The sequence below is a fragment of the Cebus imitator genome, unplaced genomic scaffold, assembly GCF_001604975.1.
Source record: "Cebus imitator isolate Cc_AM_T3 unplaced genomic scaffold, Cebus_imitator-1.0 Scaffold132, whole genome shotgun sequence".
NCBI lineage: Eukaryota > Metazoa > Chordata > Mammalia > Primates > Cebidae > Cebus > Cebus imitator.
In genome coordinates, this window is record NW_016107447.1 from 697,590 (window position 1) to 720,453 (window position 22,864).

At 48.4% G+C, this 22,864-nt stretch overlaps 1 protein-coding gene across 2 annotated transcripts in view; it reads right to left on the reverse strand.

Annotated features, from left to right (window-relative positions):
- RIMS4 (regulating synaptic membrane exocytosis 4) overlaps nt 1-22,864 on the reverse strand; it is a 56,280-nt gene that overhangs the window by 5,697 nt on the left and 27,719 nt on the right. The window contains exons 2-4 of one of the 2 annotated variants that reach the window (XM_017541191.2): nt 13,536-13,674; nt 544-656; nt 138-239 (exon numbers count right to left, since the gene is read on the reverse strand). In XM_017541191.2, the coding sequence (XP_017396680.1) occupies nt 138-239; nt 544-656; nt 13,536-13,674 (354 nt within the window). Of the gene's footprint in view, nt 1-137; nt 240-543; nt 657-13,535; nt 13,678-22,864 lie in introns of both variants that reach the window. The other variant, XM_017541189.2, reaches the window with a different exon arrangement.

The following is a 22,864-nucleotide window of genomic DNA, read 5'->3' on the forward strand; positions in this document are numbered from 1 at the left end:
ACGTTAAGATGTTAAGAGTTGGGACAGGGGTTCCCCACAGTTGGGCCCAATTTTCTCTCTTCAAGGCCCTTGGTACCCATCAGGATCTCCTCCCTAACCTCCACCCCCACCTTGCAGAGGGAGGGTAGGCCCCACACCTGGCAGTGTCTTAGAGCCTGGCTTGGCTGTCAGTCCCCGAGCTTGGATAATGTCCACTTCCAGCTGACCGTTCCGCTCCTGCAAGCCGATCTCCACATCCCCTGCAACAGGCACCAAGAGATGAGACTGGGAAATGGCTCAGAAGCTCAAGCCTCTGAGGCGACTCAGCTCCTCCCCTCTGCTTAGGGCTGAAACCCCTTTCCCTGCTCCCAACCCAGAATAAGACCAGAACCAACTCCCACCAAGTGCCTGGGCTCTGTTGAGGGCTTGAGAGTGTGGCCTGGGCCCTAGGCTGCATGCTCACAGGATGGATCAACAGGCAGAGGGGAAGGAGGGAGAGACGCTGGGCTTCTGGTATGACCCCATCTCCCCTAGTCCCTTTGAAATCAGCCTTGGGGCACTCACCCATGGGTGTGGTGGCCAGGGTCTGGCGGCCCACAAACTGTGCCGGCCCCATGCTTCCCAGGAAGTCACTGAATTGGGCATCTGATGCCAGGCAAACTCCTCCATAGTTAAGGCTGCATGAGGAAAAAATGAGAAAAAAACCACACATTCCCAGTGGTTGACTGACAACTCTGGACTCAGGCAGTCAGCTCCAGAACATCCCTCATTCCATGGCAACATGTGTCCACATCCATCACCCTTCCTCTCCTCGCTAAGTCTTATGTTCAACCTCCCTGAAATGGATATGCTGATACTTCCCTTTTGGGGTGGAGACAAGGTTTATCCAGTAACCGGCTCATGTGGTTTAGTGCTTTGATTCTCGAAGTGTGGTTCAGAGGCCAGCGGCATCAGCATCATCTGGGAACTAAGTTGATACACAGAACTGCGCTCCACTCCTCCCCCAGCCGCTGAATGAGAATCTGAATTTTCACACAAGCCCGTGGTGAAGCACTTGCACGTGGAAGTCGTGTGGGCTGCACGGGCCCAGCGGCTCTGGATTCTGACGGGTGCATTTCTTACTGCTGCTTGGCCACCTGATATCCACTTCCCCTTTCTCTGGTAACAAGATCTCAAATTTTCTTTGGGGAGCCCCCTCCCCATGGCATATGATCACAGTGGGGTGGACTGACCAGCTCCAGAGACTGGGCCTGCAGCTCAGCCTGGTCAATCAGGGCATCCCTTCCCCTTAGCCAGTGATCAGCTCAAAGGCTGGCACGTGGCCCAGTTCAGCCAACAAGAATCAGGCCTGGGAACTTTGTTTGAACTATGGGGAGTGCCTGAGATGCAGGACAGGAGCTTCTAGCGCTATGTGGCTACAATCTGGATCCCAAGAATGAAACCATCAAAATGACAGCATTGTGTGAGCTCCTGGATCAAGCTCTGCCTGAAGCAAGCTACTTCATCTTTTGGTTATGTTAAGTCAGTAACAACAACAACAAAGATAATTTTATTATGTTGCTTAAGACAGCTTTAGTAAGTTCTCCCCACTCCCTTCACTTCTTTAAGTATCTCTTTCCCATCTGTGAAATGGAAATAATAATGTTCCCATCTCCTGGGTCTGTAGTGCTAAGTGAGATGAGGCACTAAGTACCATGCCTCATGTGCCCCTGTTATCCTGAGGACCAAAGGACTTGCAACCCATTTTCATCTGATTCTTGCCACAACCATAGGAGGTTGTTTTTTGTTTGATTGGTTGGCTGGTGTTTTTTGAGACAGAGTCTTGCTCTGTTGCTCAGTCTGGAGTGCAGTGGCACGGTCTTGGCTCACTGCAGCTTCGAACTCCTGGGTTTCAGGGATTCTCATGCCTCAGCCTGCTGAGTAGCTGGGATTATAGACAAGCACCACCATGCACGGCAAATTTTTGTGTTTTTAACAGAGACAGGGTTTCATCATGTTGGCCAGGCTGGTCTTGAATCCCTGGCCTCATATGATCCATCCATCTTGACCTCCCAAAGTGCTGGGATTATAGGCGTGAGCCATCAAGCTAGCCCAGGAGGTTGGTTTTTGATCTTTATCACCATCATTTAGATAAGAAACACATTTGCCCAGCAAAATGGTGACCCTGTTCCCTAGCCAGAGCTGATGAAAACAGAATTAGAGGCTTAACCCAGCCAGGCCAATCAAAACCTCTCTCTGAGAAATAAAAAAGTAAATCCCAGACACAAAATGTCACAAGAACTGAGTCACATAAATGGCCTGCCCTCATGCAAAACCCATAAACTCTACTAGCTACCCAGACCTGGCTGCCCAATTCTTTCCTCAACCATGTGAGGTCCCCCGGTGTTCTGTTTTTATTCAAGTTATCTGCAGAGTTAATGGCAGAATATTCCGCCTGAGTGCTTTTCCTTTTCATGATTTCCTACCACCCCTGGCCTGCTTTCCCCATTCAGACAGTAGCTAGTGTCTCCTGCCTCAGGGAAGGAATGACACCCAGCAGGAAGCAGAGAACAAGACTTGGATTCTTGACTTTTCAGTTCCAAAGCTAAGAAACAAACTTGAAAGAATAGGTACAAAACTAGGCTATTCTGTCCTGAAACAGACAAACCCTCAGCCTGGGAGAGCAGAGGAAGCCAGGCAAGGAGGGAAGAGCTGAGATGCTGCAGGATACTTGAGGAAGGTCTGTAGTCCCAGTTGGTGAGTGCTGGGGGATGACAGGAAACTCCAGATAGGCTGGGGGGATTGGAAAGCAGGGGAGACTTGCACTCACCCTTCTTATTGTGTGGAGCTAAGAAAAGGACACAACACTCTACAGAAATGGGTGCTTGGGCGTCCTGTCAAGTGACCCACTGGGAGATCTCTGAGGTTCTCTGTACGTCCCTCTGCACCCTAGAGAGGAGCATATGATCCAGGTGCACTGGAGAGAAGAGCAGATCATAGAGGCCTGCCGGTCTGGACAAAGAGAAGTAGCTGAGACCAGTGGGAAACAATGACCAAGGAGCAGACAGTAAGATCACGTTCCAGGAGACACCAGGATGATGGATGATGATTGAGGACCACACACTCTGTCCCCAGTGTCTGGGCAGCACAATAATAGCAGCCAATGTTACTGGACACGAGCCCTCACTGGCATTCAGCGGGTACACCAGGTGTAATGGCCAGCATCCATCTGATCTGTTCATTCATCCAACAAATGTTTACCAAGCACATACTATGTGCTCTATTGTGTCCAGGCACTATTCTGGACCTGGAGTATGTCAGTGAACAGTGATTCCTGCCCTTGAGGTGCTTAGATTCTAGTGGAGGGAGACATATTACACACAACTAATATCATAAACAATACAGTATGTTAGAAGGCGATAAATGATAGAAATCTTAGGAAAAAATAAATAGAAAATTCATGTGCGGGGGGGTGTGTGTGGGCTGCAGTATGAAAGAGTGTGATCAGTAGCTATGACCTGTGCTTCTTATTAAATACTTTGACTGTTACCCTAGGCCTGGTCTAGAAATTTACATGGATTCTCTCCACATAAATTTCCCCAGGATACAGGCATAACCCTTGGGAAAATTCTGAACCAAGTGAGTTTAAGTTTTCAGCAAACAGAGGACACGGGGGACTTGATACAGAGATTAGTAACAGGGAACTCCCAGTGCTCACTAAATGCCATGAATGTCAAAGTGCTCTACACTTATGAATTCATTTCAGCCTCACAACAACTCTATGAGGTCAATATTATTCTTGGGCCCATTTTATAGATGAGCTGGAGAGTTAAGAAACCTGCCCAAATCACAGAGGTACTGCACAGCCCTGCCCTACCCCTCAGCACGTACCTCTACCCTCCGAGGCTGCCTGCTCTCATACCTGCCATGAGGTCTGAGGGCTTATTTTCTAGTTGTGAGAATTCCGAATTTTGCTGGGAGAGAAAATTTAGCCTGTGGCACAGGGCAGGCTGGAAGCGCCTGAGGGTTCATGTCCCAGAAGCAGCCCCCACCCAGTGAGACGCTGGGAGTCTGCAGTGGGGATAATGCTGGTGAATGTTCAAGCAGCCTCCCAAGGCTCCCCAGTGGGGCTGAGCTCCAGCTGCCCTTAGTGGCAGCAGTCTTGAAATAGCAACTGTTATTAGCTCCCTTCCTTTCCTGTCCCATTCCTTGTGGCTCCACACTGGGGATTCCTGGGATGGCCTGCCAAATAACCAATTTCCACTTGAATCTTTGAGTCAGGGTCTGCTCTGGAAGAAGCCAAACCAAGACAGAAGCTGAGTGGTATCTGAACCCAGAGAGTCAGGCTTCCAAGTCTATTATCTTAACAATTATGTAACAATGGTTTTTTTTTAATAGAGAGAAAGAAAAAAATAAAGTCACTTAAGTGTCTAGGGACTGAAATGTGTACCCACTATTCTTGCAAAACCAAAGATCCTTAATTGACAGCACCGAGGCTATGATCTAGACCAGTGGTCCCCAATATTTTTGGCACCAGGGACCAGTTTCATGGAAGGCAATTTTTCCTTGGACTGGGGCAGGGAGTCGGGGGATAGCTTCAGGATGAAATCAGATCATCAGGCATTAGTTAGATTCTCATAAGGAGCTCACAACCTAGATCCCTCTCATGCACAGTTCACGATAGGGCTCATGCTCCTATGATAATCTAACTCGGTCGCTGATCTGACAGGAGGCAGAGCTCAGGCAGTAATGCTTGCTCTCCTGCCCACTGCTCACCTCCTGCTGTGCCGCCCGGTTCCTAAAAGGCCATGGACCAGTATCCACGGGGGGACCCCTGGAGTTGGGGACCCCTGACCTAGAATCTTTCACACTGGTGACATGGCCTTTCCTCCATGTCCCTGGGTCTCTTTTCCACCCTACCCTCCCAGTCATCTGGGGGTCCAGGCTCCATTTTGTAAGGAGAGTCTGGGCTCCAAAAGCCTGAGAAATGATGGGTGTCTCACAGATTCCAGGCATGGAAGGAGTGCAGCCTCCCAGGCAGAGGGAGGCCTTCTGCAGCCTGAAATTGAAAGTTTCCTCCAACATCATCATTGTCTGCTCCTCAATTCCTGGTGGGACTGTGAGCAGACAATGGGGAACTGGCAGGCCTGGTAATTAGTGGTAATTGTTTATAATATCTGGGCGGCTGCCTGATTTCCTATCCCAGGGAGCCTTGCTGGCTGCCAAGGAACCCGGCTGACGCCCCAGAAACCCTGAATGAGTTATCATGTCCTCCTGGGGGCTGGAGGAAGGAGGAATAAAGTGGTCAGACATCCAACTGCATCAGAGACCTGACTCCACTTTGGGGTCTTCCCTGGAGTATGAAAGAAGGCAGAGGCCACAAAATCAAACCTGCCTCTACTCCTCACTAGCCAACTGCTTGCTGTGTGAACTCCGACAAGCTGTTATTGTCTCTGCATTTTGATGTTCTTATCTGCAAACAAGATCACACTGCCTCACGGACAGTGTCTGGCCATTTAGTTGGCCAGTGCCTGTGCTGTCCTAGTTTCAAATGTTTTTCAAAATCTCTGCTTACGGCATCCATGAGCACAGGGGCATAAAAGAGCTTACTGAATTAAGGGCTGCATACGTGCTACAACTTGGACAAGTTCTCACATGTAACAGGAGCTCAATAAATGTTCACTGCCAAGGCCTACAGCTGGACTCACACTGGAAAAATAAAGGATGGGGTGAAGACTGGATTTGGCATAACACAGACCCTAGGTTCCAGTACTACACAACCTCTGGCAAGGGTCTTATCCTCTCTGAGCTGCAGTTTCCTTGTGTAGAAAATGGGAGTAAACAGTAATCACGCTGCTCAGGGGGAGGGTCAGAGAGAGATAGTGCAGGCAAGCTGCTTAGCACAGAGGACCTGCCGAGTGAACCAAAGGGTGAGATATTATGGCCTGCTGGGCTTGTTGCCTGGCCTGGGAGAGCCTCCTTGCCACATTCTTGGCATTTCCATGGCATTTCAGATTCTAGACCTGTTAGTAAGTGCAGTATCTGGATGCCTGAGACCAAGCCCAAGCCATTCTGGGGAGGACTGCAGCAGCAGGTCCCTTCCAGGGATGTGTGCCACATGGACAGGCACAAAGTCCTGAAACAGGATTACAGCCCGTGTTCTGCTGGCCTTTTATTTTGTGTTAATGGTGAAATGAGATTTCCTGCATTTCAAATCCTATTACTTTTGTTTGTGGAGCTGAAACCCATTGATCTTTTATTATTAACCTCTGAGCTTGGTTTGGCCCCTGGATTTTCTGTGTTCTTCAGGGTGAAAGAAGTAACTGGGTCACTCAGGGGTTTGACTCCATTTTCTTTTCCAAATGGATCACTCATCTCAACAGCATCAGAAATTAAAAGGCTGCACAGCACTTGTGGTGATGATGGGTTATGTGGTTCTGAAAGCGTTTAGGAGTTTATGGGTTCCCTGTCTATCCATTTACTACATATCCATCCATCCATCCATCCATCCATCCATCCATCCATCGATCTTCCCACAAACTCGCCAAGCCTACAATTCAGTCAATCCTGCTGTAACGTGAAATATACATTTCTAAAAATTACTGTGCAACGCAAAATTCTGCTATAAAAATCACAGAGCTTATGGCAAAATGGGGTCAGTGTCACATCAAAAAAAGAAAAACGCAGGAATGCAGTAAAAATGACAGCATGGTTTTACATATGTTAAATGCTTTAGAAATGCATAAATACTACAATAAAAATGGCACTTGACCTTGAAAACGGGCTGCAGTTTGCTTGAGGAAGTGGGTGTCAGAAGAGCTGCAGCCTGTGAGTGACTGTGAGGTGGTAAGTGAAGTCAGTGGAAAGTTGTAGCACCAGGTGTGGATGGGTGTGGCTTATAATAGTAAACTGAGGGTGCAGTGGATGTGTGAGGCGCATGCGTTTTGTGTATTCTTACGTGGGTGCAGTTTCCTTCATTCACCCAGTGTTCCTCGTGGATGAAATTGCATCTGAACAAATGCAAAATTTATGTTGTGCTCAAATTGTTCCCTAATACTTGAATCATGTTGGAACGAATTCTCGTTTTCAAAATAAGCGCTTAGCAGAATTGCCCTGTGCCAGGATATACCATATCACACAGTCCTGACTCCGACTTCTCAAGCATTCAAGACATTGCCAAACCTGACCGCCTCCATGAAACTGTGGCTCATGAGTGCAAAGCCAAGGATTTATTTTTTTATTTGTCAAAAACTTGTCATGAGCCAAGCACTGATAGTAACTATTTATCAATGTTGATTCATTTAATCCTCTTAACAACTTTATAAAAGCTAGGTACTTGTAATTAGTACCCATTTTACAAAATGGAAAACTGAGGCATGGAATTGTTAAGTAATTGAACCAAAATCACTCTGCTAGGAGTAAAAGACCTAGGACTTGAACCTGGAGAGTCTGGCTCCAGAATTCACCCTCCTAAGCACTATGTTATACTGTCTCTCTTTGCCCTGAGGGGACCTCAGCCTTGCCCAGAGCAGAGCAGAGGACAGAGATTTGCAGACCAAGCTATGGGGTTGGGCAGGCTTGCAACTGAATCCTGACTGCAGCACTTACTAGTTATGGAGACACATTCTTCAATTCTCAGAGCCTTGGCTTCCTTCTCAGTAAAACAGGAATAAAGAACAATAGGATAATCCCAGTGCTGTTGTAAGTATTAAATGAGATAAACGCCTTAGAACAGAGTCTGGCACAGTCAGATGCTCAAGAAATACTAGTACTTATAAAACAAAACAAAACAAATCCCTGTCTCCTAGCCACAGCTGCATCCAGTTCTGCCTTGTCCTTTTGGGCATGGGGATGCTGCTAAATAGCAGAGGTGGGGAAGAAAAGGTGGTTCTGACCACCCATCCAGACTCTTGAGCCTTTGGTGATTAGGAAACAGCCTTGGCAAGACTGTGACCCTGAGCCCGGGTGTAGCTGCCCTGCCCTCAGCTCACACTCTGCTTCCCTGGGCTGTGGACACAGTGACCCAGACACTCAGAGACCCGGAAAGTGATGACCCAGACATCTCAGGACAATAAAGAGCAGAGGGAAGGAGCAGGTGGGCGCTGGGAGCCAGCCTGGAGAGCGCTTCTGGGTCAACAGAGAGGATGCCAAGGCCCTGGATTCTGTGTGCTGAAGGGGTGGGAAGGAGTGGAATGTGTGCATGCTTCTGCTCATACACACACACCCATTATTCATCAGAATGTGCAGAGCACCGACTGTGGACCAGCTAGACAGGCAGTGAACTCAGTGTATAGTGGGACAGACAGACACACGTGACAAATTAAGATAGAGGGCGGAAGGCACTGTACTGGGGGAGGAACACGGGACTGTGAGAGCTGCTGATATGGCCAGAGGAACGGTAGGCCCTACCCGTTCCATTCCACTTCTGCCCATGCCCAGGACAGACATTGCTAATCAACCTCAGCTCCCCTGCCAAGCCTGGACTTGGCTCCAGAATCCTTCTCAACACAGCACTCCAGGGAACCACTATCAATTATTGGAGTTGGCACATGAGATATACCCTTTGTGCCAGCTCTCAGCTGAGGTCTGGAGAAGTAATTAGTCAGAGGGTGAAGAGGGAGCAAGGGTAGAGAAGGGAGTGCCAGGTAGAGGGCACAATGGAGGCAAAGACCTGGAGATGAGGAAAGGGAAGGGTAAAGGTTCAGCATGGTGGAGTCCCCACATATTTGGGGACTGAGAGAGGCTGGAAGAGGTCAGAAGAATAAGTGCTGGGTGGCAAACTATGGTGTTCAGACCAAAAAGGAGACCTGCAGGTGTCCAGGCAGGAGCGATGTATGGCCTTGACCAGGAGACGGAGATGGGGATCAATGGATGGATTGAAGAGACCATTAAGAGTAAAATGGTACAGCATGATTATGGATTGGGAATGGATTATGGATTGGAGAGGGGGAACTGTCTGTGAGAACCCCAGATTTCTGGTTTGGGCAGCTGGGGAGATGGTGGCCCTGTGCACCCAGGCAGTGTAGCACACCCTGCTGGCCTATCCCCCACCCCTTTTTATGTCAGTCCTTGCTGATTTCCAATAGCCAGCGTCTGCATGCCTTTGCCCAGGCTTCTCTAGTCCCTGAAGAGCTTCTTTAGCCTCTAGAGCTTATTTTACCACAGGAAGAGCCAGAGAGTTAACAGGGAGCAGCTACTGCTCAGTAACTAGTAAGAGCTGGAATGTAAATACCTCAGCTCCCTTGCCGCCTGAGGGAGAACTCCCAGGTGCATGTTCTACACGGGATCCCAGAATTCCCCAGCAGGATTGGCTCTGGCTGCCTACCGGGAAAGCTGACTTCTTAATGTAGGCTTTATTGGGTGCATCACCTCTCTCCCACATGCGCCTCTGCCATTATTTTCTAATCGCCTCCCAGGTCAATCACTTGCACTTGAACCCATGTCTCAGGTCTGGTTCTGAGAAAATCCAAACTAGAGCACACAGTCAATAGGGAGTATCTCAGGATTAGGGCAGGTGGGGAGTATGGTATGTCTGGAAGGTTCTGTTCTCATGGCCCCATCTGAGGTGCTTGAGCTCTAGCTCCTGCCCTTTTCCTGGGTGAGATGGGCCTGGCCTGGGGGCATGGCTGGTTGATTCTCCATCCTTAACACACAGAGCCGCAATTTTTGATCAGGCAGGAACAGGCTCAAGGAAGGAAAGCTCTTCCCCAGCCCCAAAGGAGCAACCACAGCTGGCCCAACATGCTAAGGCCCATGGTGTGGAAAGAGAAAGGGCCTCTGGGTCCTTGATGGCATCCTTGAACTACCCAAACCATCCTGGAAGCCTCTACCTCCAAAAATCTTGATCGATACAACTATTAAATGAGAAAAAGAGTTGAGTGTAAACGTTAAGGGCAGATACCCAATGTCTGGATTTGCATCTCAGCTCAGCCACTGACTAGCTGTGTGACCGTGGGCAACTTTTTTACCCTCTCTGAGCTTCCATTTCCTCATCTGTAAAATGGGGATATTAACAGTGCCACTGTCAGGCTGTTGTGAGAATTAACTGAGTCAATACAAGTAAAAGCACAGCAGTGTCTGCACATACTAAGTGTTCTCTGTAAGAGTTAGCTATGGCCATTATTACCATTATGCCAGGCCTTCTCTACTTAATGTGCATACAAACCACCTAGGGGTCTCATTAAAATACAGATTCTGATTCAGTGGGTCTGGGGTAGAGGATGAGATTCCGCATATTTAACAAGCTCCCATGCCAGTGTTGCTGGGCTGTGGACCGTCCTTTGAATACAAGGGCTGAAGCCATTGTCCATTGGTATTATATAACCTGGGACTCAAGGAATCTTCACTGACAAGAGTGCCCAACCTACATGCACCCTTTCCCCATCCCTGACACCTGGCTGGGAACATAGCATTTCCCAAGTTTTCTATACCTGTCCACTGCAGCTTACCCCACACTGTTAGTTGCTTAGTGAGTGCCCAAGAGTGGAAGCTCATGGAGGTCAGGGTGTCTGAGGTGCCCAGCCCAACTGCCTGGCACATTCTAAGTGCTCAATCACATCTGCTGAAATGAAAATCCATGTGGGAACACTCCTGTGCCCATTTGCAGGAATACATATGCCTAGTGATCAGCGCAGACAGACAGACCCAGCGGTGCCAGGAGCTGCAGCCTCCCAGGGGCTGCTCAAGCGAGGCTGGCTCCCTGTAAGCCTCAGCTGGGCTGGCAGAAGCCCAAGGGGTGGGGAGAGGGGAGAACAGTCACATCCCTTCCTGTTTCAGAGCCTGGCATTTGGGCCCGAACAGTGCCCAAAATGCCTGGAGAACAAAGAGGCTGACTAGAGCTCAATGTCTCCACCAGTCCCTTCTGTGTCCCTACCTCACCCAGGTGTTGAGCAGGTGGCAGCGCCCGGCCTGGCTGGGATCCACCAACACTCAGCCCCTCTTAGGAGGCCAAGACTGACCCCACTGCTGGACCCGGCACCCTCCAACCCACCTGATACCTCCTCAGTTGGGCTCAGAACACCCACCTGAGAGCTTTTAGTAATCATAATCATCACGGCCAGCACTTACTCAGTGCTTACGCTGCAGTAAGCACTTTACAGACACAATTGTATCTGGGGTAGCTCACTATATCCATTAGAATACAACTGACCATAGCAGCAAAATAGCCAACAAATAGTGGCTTCATTAACAACAACAATAATAGCTAACAATTACAGTGCCAGTCACTGTGCTAAGCACTTTCACATGTATTAACATATTGAACCCTCACAACAACTCTGTGTCTGCACTGTTACTATCCCTTTTCTATAGATGAAGAAACTGGGCTCAGAGAGGTGAAGTAACTTCCCTAAAGCCATACAGCTACTAAGAGGCTCAAATGAACCACACACCAGGGCTATGTCATTCTTGAGTCCTGGCTTTGAACCTCTCTGTAATGTAATTAGGCTCTCTGGTCCCTTAAAGCCTATTACAGCAAACAGTAACAAGAGCCATGTTCCAAACATCTGTCACCTGCAGACATCACCTCGTTTCTTCCTCACAACACACTCTGATGATGCGCCCCTAGGTCATGCGGCCTTTCTGAACCTTCCCTTCCTCTTCTATAAACGGAAATGCAGGTTTCACTTCCCTGCTACTGCTCACTGAAGCACGCTGCCCTTCCCATTGTCTAGCCTTCCAGACCCGCCCATGAGGCTGACAGATGTTTACTGGCCTCCTCAAACATTCGAAAGGCCCACTGATGTGCCTAAGTCCACCCAGGGGCATAAGTGGCAGAGCCAGGGCGAGGACCTGAGCTTCCTGGCTCCCTGACACTCAGACCTGTCAGCAGCGTCCCACTGCTCCCCAGATGCTGAGAATATCTTCCTCCAAGTTCTGCTGCCTTGCCATGATTCTCAGGTTAAAGAAAACACTGGCTCCCTTCCTCCTCCTCCTCCTCTCCCTTCCGCTGTCCTCCTCCTGTTCTCTCCCACGGGAAAGTCTCGCTACGAGGTGGGTGGAACAGCAGCATCTGCTAAGGCAAGGCCATTCACGAGGCTGGAGATGCCCAGTTTAGGAGGGGCTGGAGGTGGGGAAAGGGGAAGGCTTTTAGCTAACAGGAGTCCCCAACTGAGGGGCAGGGCCAGAATGAAGGGAAGCAAAAGGTGGAGGCCAAGCCCCAGCCCTGCCCCCCAGTGCCTGTGTGTATGTCCTTGCACAAGTCACTTAGCCAGCACTGTTCAACAGAATTTTCTATCATGATGGAAATGTTCTATTTTCTACACCATCCAATATCGTTGTCGCTAGCCACAAGTTGCTAGCAAGCACTTGAAATACGGCTAGTGCAACAGAACAGAAAGTGTCATCTTATTTAATCAGCCACATGCATCTAGTGGCTACTTTGCTGGATAGTTGTGGCACTTAACTTTTCTAAGCCTCAGTCTTCCCGTGTGCACAAGAATCATGACATCCCAGTCCACCTCCCTGACTTTAGAGGACAGCTCGGACCATCAGGCAATGTAGCACTGTGAAATAACCCCTGGCTGGGAGTCAAGACTCCTGGGTTCCACACGTGGTAGCACGCTTTGTGATGCAGAGTGAGCTCCTTAACCTCTCTGAGTGCCCTGGTCATCTGTATGATAAGGAAGTCATTTTGGATCAAAGTTTCTTTCATCTGGGGAACCATGCATGGTTTTAGGGGAATCTGAGAATACCCTATCATTATGAGAAAAGCATGTTTGCAGGACTGTGTGTGAGAGAATGTGTGTACATGCACTGGGGGCTGTGTGTATGGGGAAAATTGGGCCCATTGCTTTCCCGAAATTCTCAAAGGGGTCTGTGAAAATGAGAAACCCCTAGTCTAGGTGAATTCTTTGAGGGTAGGCTTTTTAACAGTGGAGTTCTCAGGCCACACTCCCAGAGATTAATTCAGCAGCTTGGACATGGGGCTCTGAGATCTGCATTGGTAACGTGCTCCCCATGATTCTGATGCGAAGCCGACAGAGGGAAACGCTGACAAGGAGCAGGCTGCACTACTGTCTAGTGAGCTGATGCTCAAGAAACGCCTTTATAAAAAGAAGTACTATATATTTTTCAAAACCAACAGGAAATAAGAAGCTAAAAAGAGGAAATAATGATAATAAAGCCCCTCTCTACCCCCTTCTTTATTTCTTAAGCAGCACTAATACTTAGTGCCAAACACTGCCTTATGCTGTGTATAAATATTACCCTTGCATTATGTGGATTATAAACATCTAATCCTCATAACACCCCTATGAAGCTGATGCTGTTAATCCCATTTTACAGATGAGGAAAGTGTGGCAGAGAGACCTTGCCCAAGGTCACACAGTAGGAAAGGGGTGGAGCCAAGATTCAAATCCAAGCAGTTGGGCTCCAGAGCCTGCGTTCTGCTCACTCTCCCTTGGGGCTTTGCTGTTATACTGTGTCTCTTCTGAAGTTGAGGATGAACTTGGAGCCCTGAGCTGGTGCCCACCACAACCTGGAGCTGCTCCAGGGTTCCCAGAGGGGTTGCTTGGTCCCTCCCATAGCCCACTGCAGAAGACTGCAAGCACCAGGAAGACCGGTGGCCCCACACTCACTTGCCCTCCGAGCCATAGCTGTTCATGCTGTCCTCGATGGACTCGTGGCTGGCCTGGCGCAGCGTCCGGCTGGGCATCTCCACTGCAAGGCCCGTCTCTGTGCTCCTCTGGATGGCCCCCTTCAGCCTCCGGCTGTCCCCTTCTGGGCAAAGTGGCCAAGAGGGATGGGGAGAGAGACACAGGTGGGAGGGGGACAGAGAGAAGAGTCATCTGGTTAACGGTGTTTCAGCAGCTGGCGGCTGTCCAGCTTCAACCTGCACCCCCAGACCATCAACCTCCTTGGACCCTGGCTTCACCAGTACCCACCCTACCAACAAACAGTATTGCATGAGTTTTGTTAAATGATGGATTCATTTACATGTGCTTTTTCTCCCCTTGATTCATTTCTTCCCTGCCACCTTTTCCAAATCATTTCTCTTCCTCCTCTTCAGCTACTATTTATTGAGCACCCATTATGTTTCCTACTGTGTCAAGTGTTTTGCATGGATTTTGGCCAGGCTTTCTTGACCTCAGCAGACTGGCACTTTGGATGGCATACTGCTGTGCACTAGGGGCTGCCTTGTGCATCACAGAATGTCTAAAAGTATTTCTGGCCTTTGCCCACTACATGCTAGTAGCACCCCCCACCCCACCCTGCTCCTGTCCAGTTGCCGCAATCAAAAATATCTGCAGACATTGCCAAATAGTCCCTAGGCAGCAAAAATCACCATTGATCAAGGACTACGCACTCTGAAACCAGATCACATGGGTTCAAATCCTGGATATCTTTCTCGGTGGCTGGGAGACTTTGGGCAAGTTACTCAGCCTCTCTGTGCCTCTATTTGCACAACTGCAAAGTGGGAGAACAGCAGTCTCCTATGAGGCTAGATGGCTCCCATCAGCAGCCTATTCCTCCTTCCATTCTTGGTCAAACATCACCTTATCCAAGATCTTTCTTGACTACTCCCAGCCGCTCCAAAACAGCAGCCTCTCCCACCCCCTGCCCCACTCTGCCCTGACTTCTGCTTTGGTTTTCCTCCTAATGCTCACCACCCAAATGCATTAGACAATGTTGGTGTTTTGGCCAGCTTCCTCCGCTAAGACTGTAAACTCCATGAGGACAGGGAACTTTGTTCACTCTGAGGCCTCAGCACCAAGAACAGGGTCTAGACCACTGTAGAGCTCATCTAGTAACCATAAGATGGACCAAAGTCTGCCTTGAGAGCAGCCTCAATTCTCACAACCAACCATAAAGTGAATGCTGCTGTTTACCGCCATCCAGTGCCCAAAATGGGAGGCACAGAGACGTCAGGACTTGTCCACGTTGGTAGAGCTGGCAAGCCGGGGAGCCAGGACACAACCCCAGGAGGGTGTCTGCTCCCTGCTCCATGGCCTAGTGATTCAGGGGGACTGTGGGCTTCCTAGAGGTGGCGTAGGTCATTAGTTGGATCTTTTTCTTGGTCCCACAAAGTCCAGAAGTGGGCTTATACCCAAGGGGATCCTTCAATGCTTGCTGATTGACCCACTGGGGAAAAGCAGCCCCAATCACACCCAGTCACCCTGCTCCTGCCAGAGGACAGGAGAGCTGCACTCGCATACCAGGAGCAGGGCAAGGCCAGGATACCTTCTGCCGGCCTTCTCAGGGCCTCCCTCCTCCTCCCAACTCCAGAATGGAATCTCCTTCCTCCCTGCCTCTAAGAATCACACACACATGTACACACACACAACATGCATGTATAGATACATACACTCTGTGTTTCTCAGAATGTGTAGCTTCATCTTTCTGTCTCCCACGTGTCTGTGTTATTCAGACGCACAGACACCTACACTCAGAAAAACACACAGCAACACACAGACACACACACACACACACACACACACACACACAGAGGAATATGCATGCAAAGACAGAGTGCGTTAATGCAGGTCGGAGCATGTTCCCAGGGGTCTCCACCTGCCTGTCACTCTGTGTGTTTGGGGCTAAGTGGGTAGGCATATACACACCCTCTCTGGGTGTTTCTGAACATGTGGGAGAGCGTGTGTGCCCTTTTATCTGTGTTTCCACTCCATTCCGTCATCTGTTCTTTCCCTAGCTTGTATCTGCAGCCTCCCCCTAACCCTCTATTTCCACTGTTTCTGTATTTCTCTGTGCATATCAGGTACAGTGACACAGACAAAGACATAGAAACACTCACATGCACATTCAGAAACACAGACTCAGATGCAGAGATGTCCCTGTACAGATACATACACACACACACACACACACACACACACGGCACTGTACATATGTCCCTGTCAGATGTGCAGGGACAAACACCCCCTCCACCCCACGCTGGGAATACAGAACTATGACTGGGGACCCTGCAGGCAGGCAGCACACACCTACCTCGGCTCCCTCTCTCCCTGCTGAGTGAGCCCTGTTTGGGAGCCCCCACTGCGGTTCCACCACCACCTACCTGGGTCTGACACATTTCTCCCGGAATAGGGAGGAGCAGAGCATGGCAAACAACTCAGTGCCCCAGAGCTGTGCCTTGCATGTGTGTGGCACCCTGCAACCCTCAAAGCAGTTTCCAACCAGGCCTCTAGGATCTGCCTCACAGCAGCCCTGGCTTCCACACAGGTGAGCATGGCTTTGCAATCAGAAGGCCCAGGTATGGAAACCTGGGGCAAGTTGGACGGCACCCTCCCCACGGAACTGTTGAGAGGGTTAAATGACAGATGTTTACCACAGTGCTGGCACAAAGTAGGTGCCAAACATAAAATGCCAAACCACTGCAGAGGGAGAAAGACCTTCTAATGCCCCCACATCTGCCCTTGCCAACTATCTTGCTGAGACCCTCACAGACACATTTTTTCCCTTGATACGCCACCTTCCCTAAGCTGGGGACCATGACTGGACCCAACCACAGCAATGTCCACCATCCAACCTCCGCCACCTACCCCTTCTATGGGTCCTCTCTCGCCAACTTGGCGATAGTCTCCAAAGTGACTGTTCCAATGCTTCCAACTACCCCACCGAGATCCATCCATCCCACATGGCTGAGAAGATGTGTTCCCTTTGTTCTGCTCTTCCTCACTTCCAAATGCCATTGTGGTTGTTAATATTGAGTGCCAACCTGATTGGACTGAAGGATGTGAAATATCATTCCTGGGTGTGTCTGTGAGGGTATTGCCAAAGGAGATTAACATTTGAGTCAGTGGACTGGGAAAGGTAACCCACCCTCAGTCTGGGTGGGCACAATCTAATCAGCTGCCAGCATGGCCAGAACAAAAGCAGGCGGAACGTGGAAAGACTAGACTGGCTTAGCCTCCCAGCCTACATCTTCTTCCCGTGCTGGATGCTTCCTGCTTTCAAACATTGGACTCTAAGTTCTTCAGCTTTGGGACTCAGACTGGCTTCCCTGCTCCTCAGCTTGCAGACGGCCTATTGCGGGACCTCAACTGTGATCATGTGAGTCAACACTCCTTAATAAACACTCCTATATATATATGTCTACCCTATTAGTTTTGTCCCTCTAGAGAACTCTGACTAATACAGTCACCATCTTGACCTTCCACCCTGCCCGACCCTGTCCTCCCCTCTGAAAGGAAGGGGCCATCTTTCTCCTGGCCATGGCTGATCCGTGTCCATCCTCGGCATCCCACCTCCTCCCACACTCACCACTACCTCCTCCCCCGTTTGTCCTCTCTGGGCCTTGTGTCTGTTGCGTCTCCATCCTCTGGCCCTTTCTAGTTCTCCCACCTCTTTCACCAACTAACTTCCTCAGAGAACAGCCTCTGGCCACCATGTCACCCACCACACTCTCTGGTCTCTCGCAGTGTGGCTCCAGCCCACCGCTCCATCCGGGTAGCTTCCTAAGCCATTCTCTAGTGACTGTTCACGACCAGGTTCAAGGGCCTCAACTCACCTCCCAGGCCCTGAAGCATGGCTGTTCCATTTTCTCAACATCTACTGAACACCCTTTTGGGAGGTGGAAGCCCCTGTGAAGATGTTAAACACACTTTCAAGTGCTGCGTCTGCTGATAAAACACACACTGATGGAAGCCAGGGAGAAATTAACAGCCTTTGCTTGTTGTCCATCAGGACCCAGAAATAGACCCTCACTTCACCCGCTGCAAGGAACAATGTGATCCTCCTGCAAGACCCCCTTTTTACCACTTCTGTGAGCCCCCTCCCCACTGTAGCATGCTGTGTGCTGTGGCTTCCCACAGCCAGTACATGGCACCTTTTTCTGGGGTGGGGTGTGAAGACTTTCTTTGGGCTACTGAGCCCATGCTGCCCCCACATAGGCAGAGCTAGAAGTGTCTGGAAATGTATGACACTTAACCTGCCTCTGCCCTGCCCTTCATCAAAGACTAAATGAAACAGGAAAATGAGCCCTCATCAAACCTCCGATGCCCTGGGTCAGAACAACGCTGAGGCTTCACACAGGCCCTAGAGCAACCCCACAGCGGGGCTGGAGCTGCCCTCTTCAGGACCTGCCTGGGAGCACACCCTTTCGTGCCTCCTGCCCTGTCTTGTTCTGCTTCCTTGGGTCTGTTGTGGGGGCACTTTCTTCCTCTACTACCTGCATGTGAATCTCGTCTCAGCGTCTGCTTTAGGGCCACCTGACCTAAGACAGGCCCTTAGCAAGTCAAAGTTCAAAAATCTTCACACAGGTGGGCTCCCGCATCGTAACTGTAGTTGTATCCTTTTATACCCAACCAGCACGTTGGGAAGGGAATTTCTCTTTTTGATGCTTTTATGTCATTTGAATTTTTATAATTAATGTATTAATTCTATAATGCAAATGAAAGTAAATACAAACAAATTCATAAATAAATCATAGCTTCATTCATACCAACACCTTATTTAAAGCCTTAGAGTGGCCAAGTGCAGTGGCCCATGCCTGTAATCCCAGCACTTTGGGAGACCAAGGCAGGTGGATCATTTGAGCCCAAAAGTTTGAGATCAGCCTGGGCAACACAGCCAAGCCTCACCTCTACAAAAAAAAAATACAAAAATTAACTGAGCATGGTGATGGGCACCTGTAGTCCCAGCTGATAGAGAGGCTGAGGTAGGAGGATCACTTGAGCCAAGAAGGTTGAGGTTGCACTCCAGCCTGAGTGACAGAGTGAAATCCTATCTCAAACAAAACCCAAAACAAAACCTTTAGAATGTTTCTTCACTGCCTGTTGAATTAGGTTCAGTCTTTGTACCCAGGCATCCAAGACTCTCCGTCTTCTGACTCCCCCCAACCATCGGCTACTTGTCTCCCTCCCAGTCTCTATATCCCAGCCCAGCCAGAACTTCATTGCTCCATCCTGAGAAATACTGTACATCCTCAGTAACTTCCTCATCCTGGCTCTCACTCCTTTCCTTTCCTCCCTTCCTCATCTTCCCTATCAAATTTCTAACTATCCTCCAGAGTTTAGCTTTAAATAACACCTATAATTTATTGGGTACTCTGTACTTCAGCTTCTTCATCATATAACAGGGATGAAAGCACCAGACTCTCAGGACTGTGTGAGCATTAAATGTTAACAAGCGAGCAATGTAAAAATGCAATAACATTTAACCCTCAGGATGGCCTAGGTGGGCTGGAACACAGGTTCCAGCCAAAAAAAAATTGACTATAATTAATATGGCTATTACCATTGTGCTATAAGCCATGCCAAGTGTTTTATAAAGTTATCATCCTACTTAATTCTCACAATAAACCATGAGATAGCTACTGCCCCCCTTTACAGAGCAAGAAAATGAGGATTAAGAAAGTTAAGTAACTTTCCCAAGGACACACACCAACTACTAATGGTGCAGCTGGACTTCAAACCCAGGCTATTCTGGCTTCAAAGACATGTTTTAAATGTGCCCTAAATTCACCAAGATCCACCATAGAACTCAAATGCCACCTCTTCCACAAAGACGTCCCTCATCAGACTCCTTGAGTCCCAGAGCACTTCAATCTTCACTTCTCTTGGGGTAACTATTCCACGGCACCTTGAAATGTGTTCTCATCCACCTAGTTGATGTCTGTGTTTACAGCCTGAGCTGATTCCTCACTTACTTCCATTCAACACCAGGGACAGCACCCACACTGCCCATCCTCACTGAAAGCGAGCTAAATTGAATTGGCTTTAGGATGCAGCCCCAATAAAAATGCAAATTCTCTGGTAAACAAGTAGATCTCACTCAGCTGTTTATACTTGAATACAAATGTGTTTAATGTGAGTTCTCCCAAAAGCAAGTATCCATGAGGAACAGGATAATAAAATGATAAATTATGAAAAAAAATTCTATTGTTTTTAGCATTTACCCTGTACCATATTCAAATCATACATATGTATATAACTTAACCCCACCATAACTCTGAAAGACAAGTAGTATTATTCTAATGTTACAACCAGGAAACAGACTCAGAGCAGTTCAGCAACTTGTCCAAGGTTATACCAGTTAAGACAGAGCTAGGCTTGAAACCAGGTCTGTGTGAAAACAGATCATTATATACTCTTAACCACAAGACTCCAGGGATGTGGTGGGGGAAGGAGAAGGAGAGAACTCAACCAGTCTCCACTTTGACATTTTATTGAAAATGGGCATTATCATCTTTGACTTCCAGATGAGAAGCTTCATGCTGAGAGGGGCTCCATGACCTGTTCCTTAAAGGTCCCAGGCTTTAAAATCGCTAACCACACCCTGGTCAGTGTGAGTGTCCACTCTGAGTCCATAGAGCAGTCTGTGAAGCTCCCCCAGACACAAGAGCTGTGGGTGACTGGATTATTTTAAACTATGATGCGAGAGGCACCAAGGCCCCTGGCTCACTGCTTCCCCTTCCCATAGTGACTACCCTTCATGTCTCTCTGAGATAAATACCCTGAAGGCTGCTGCCTCTTGTTCCTCCATGGTCAGCCTCTCCCTCGCCTAGTTATTCCCAGTGACTTGGGCCTCACAAGCCTCCCTTGTCCAAGTCCTGAAGTCCATCTGAAAATCAAGGGCTGAGAACCATCTGCAGGTACTCAGGCCTCCAGGGCAGTGATGTTGCCTCTAGCTGTGCCTAGAAGGATAGATGGAGGAAGCACAACCCTGATTACTTCTGTGAGGGCCCTAATCTTCCCGTTCTTCTCTCTGGAGCTATCAGAATCTGCCCTCCCTTAAAATAAGAAAAGATTCATCTGAAGGGAACTTAGAGATCATCCAGATCAACACATTTATTTTACTGAGGGTAACTGAGGCCCAAAGAGGAGAGGGGGCAGGAGTCAATGGCCATGTTGGTATTCACATTCAGGCTGGGCACAGTGGCTCATGGCTGTAATCCTAACACTTTGGGAGGCCAAAATGGGAGGGCTGTTTGAACCCAGGAGTTCAAGACCAGCCTGGGCAACATAGTGAGACCCTGTCTCTACAGAAAAATTTAAAAATTACTAGCCCACACCTGTAGTTCCAGTTACTCAGGAGGCTGAGGTGGGAGGAAGGCTTGAGCCCAAGAGTTTGAGGCTACAGTGAGCTACGACAATAGCTGCACTCCGGCCTGGGTGACAGAGACCCTATTTCAGGAAGAAAAAAATCCAGGTCTCCTAACTGCCAACCTCCTTGCTCCTTTTCAGTTGACAGCCTTTCACTATTTCTAGAGCATCTTCAGGAGTCAGCATGGCCTAATGGCTAAAAGCATAGACAATGGAGCCTAAATGCCTGGGTTGTAAACCTGGCCCCAGTCACCCTGTTAGTTGTGTGATCTTGAGAAAGTTACTTAACCTCTCTGTGGCTCAGTTTCCTCCTCTATGCTAACTGGTGTCCACGCCACCAGAGTGTCCTCATCTGCCAGTTTCTTCTCCACTTTGTGGCCTGCTTCAGCTTCCCAAACCTCAATCCTGAACACATCAACCCTTTGACTAAAGCCCTTCAATAGCACCCATTGCTTGCAGAACAAATTCAAATTTAACACACACTGTCTTTCTGACCTGGTCCCAATGTACATTTCCAGCCTCACTTTTTCCCTTTTCTCTAGTGTGCTCTACATTCTATTCACACTGAATGGTGCCAAATCTTCCATATGACCAGCTGTCCTTCAAAGTTCTTACCCATCATCCTGCATACCAAAGTCTCAGCATTCTCTCCTCTTCTGAGAACAGAAAGGTGCTTTTAAAAACAACTGTTAGTTGCAGGATAATACCCATAAAGAAAACTGTACAATTATATATCACACAGTTATAAGTGTATACCTTGATGAATATTACAAAATTCTATGGAACCAGCACCCAGATTAAGAAGCAGAACATTACCAGTGCCCTACAGAAGGCCCACATGCCACTTCCAGTCACTTTCCACCAAAAGTAGCATTATCTGAACTTCACAGACTGAGTTTTGCCTATTTTGTAGCTTTCAGTACACAAAGCCACCTAGTGTATATTCTTTAGCATCTGGCTTCTTTTACCCAACACGACATTTGTGGGGCTCATCCACGTTGATTGTTTCATTGCAGTTCATTCATTCTCATGACATATTGTAGTACATTGTGTGAATATATCAAAATAATTTTCATCCATTCTATTGGTGATGAGCATCTGGGTGAGGAGCCTCCAGTAATGGGATATTACAAATAGCTCTGCCAAAAATATTCTTGTGTGTGTCTTTTGGTGACCATTTCTGCACAGTTCTTCAGGGCACATACCTAGGAGTGCAACTGCTGGGTAACAGAATATGCATTTGAAATCTCTTTTAGGTGGGTTAATCACAGCATGGACTGGAAAGGTTAACACATTAGATGATCGTTTGGCAGGAAGCAATGTTTTGAAGAAGTGAGGCTCAAGACTGGAATATTTGAAGAAAAGGATGGTGGAAAGGCTGCTGATTTACTGTATATCTGACTCACATTTATATTCCCAAAACATAATCTTTGTTAAGAGAATGTGTATAGAGGTCAGATAGCACCCATGACAAGAGAGGAAGGAGGAGAAAAGGCCTGGAATACAGTTGGCATTCAGTAAGTACTGGTTATCATTATTAACCTCTCTAAAGGTCAATGGTCAACTGCTCACTGATATCACCTCTGGCAAACTTGTTATTTCATCCATTCTAAGACAAGCATTTTTTTCAACATCTCCAAAATTAAGATGTGAATGGCAACCAATGGCATGTCAGAGTTACATTCTGACATATCTTAGCTCCCTCGGTGGCACATAAAATAAGGTTGTGACTTGCAGCTGAAGGCCACTAAAATGCAATTAAATCCACAGCAAAGAACTGGTACGTGCCGGAACTGTCCGTGGTGCTGATCGAGTACCGAGGACTGGGCCTGCCTAGGGCAGAGGTGGGGTTCACAAGGAAGGGAGATTTTAGAACTACGAAGCATCCCTATCCTGTTGTTTTT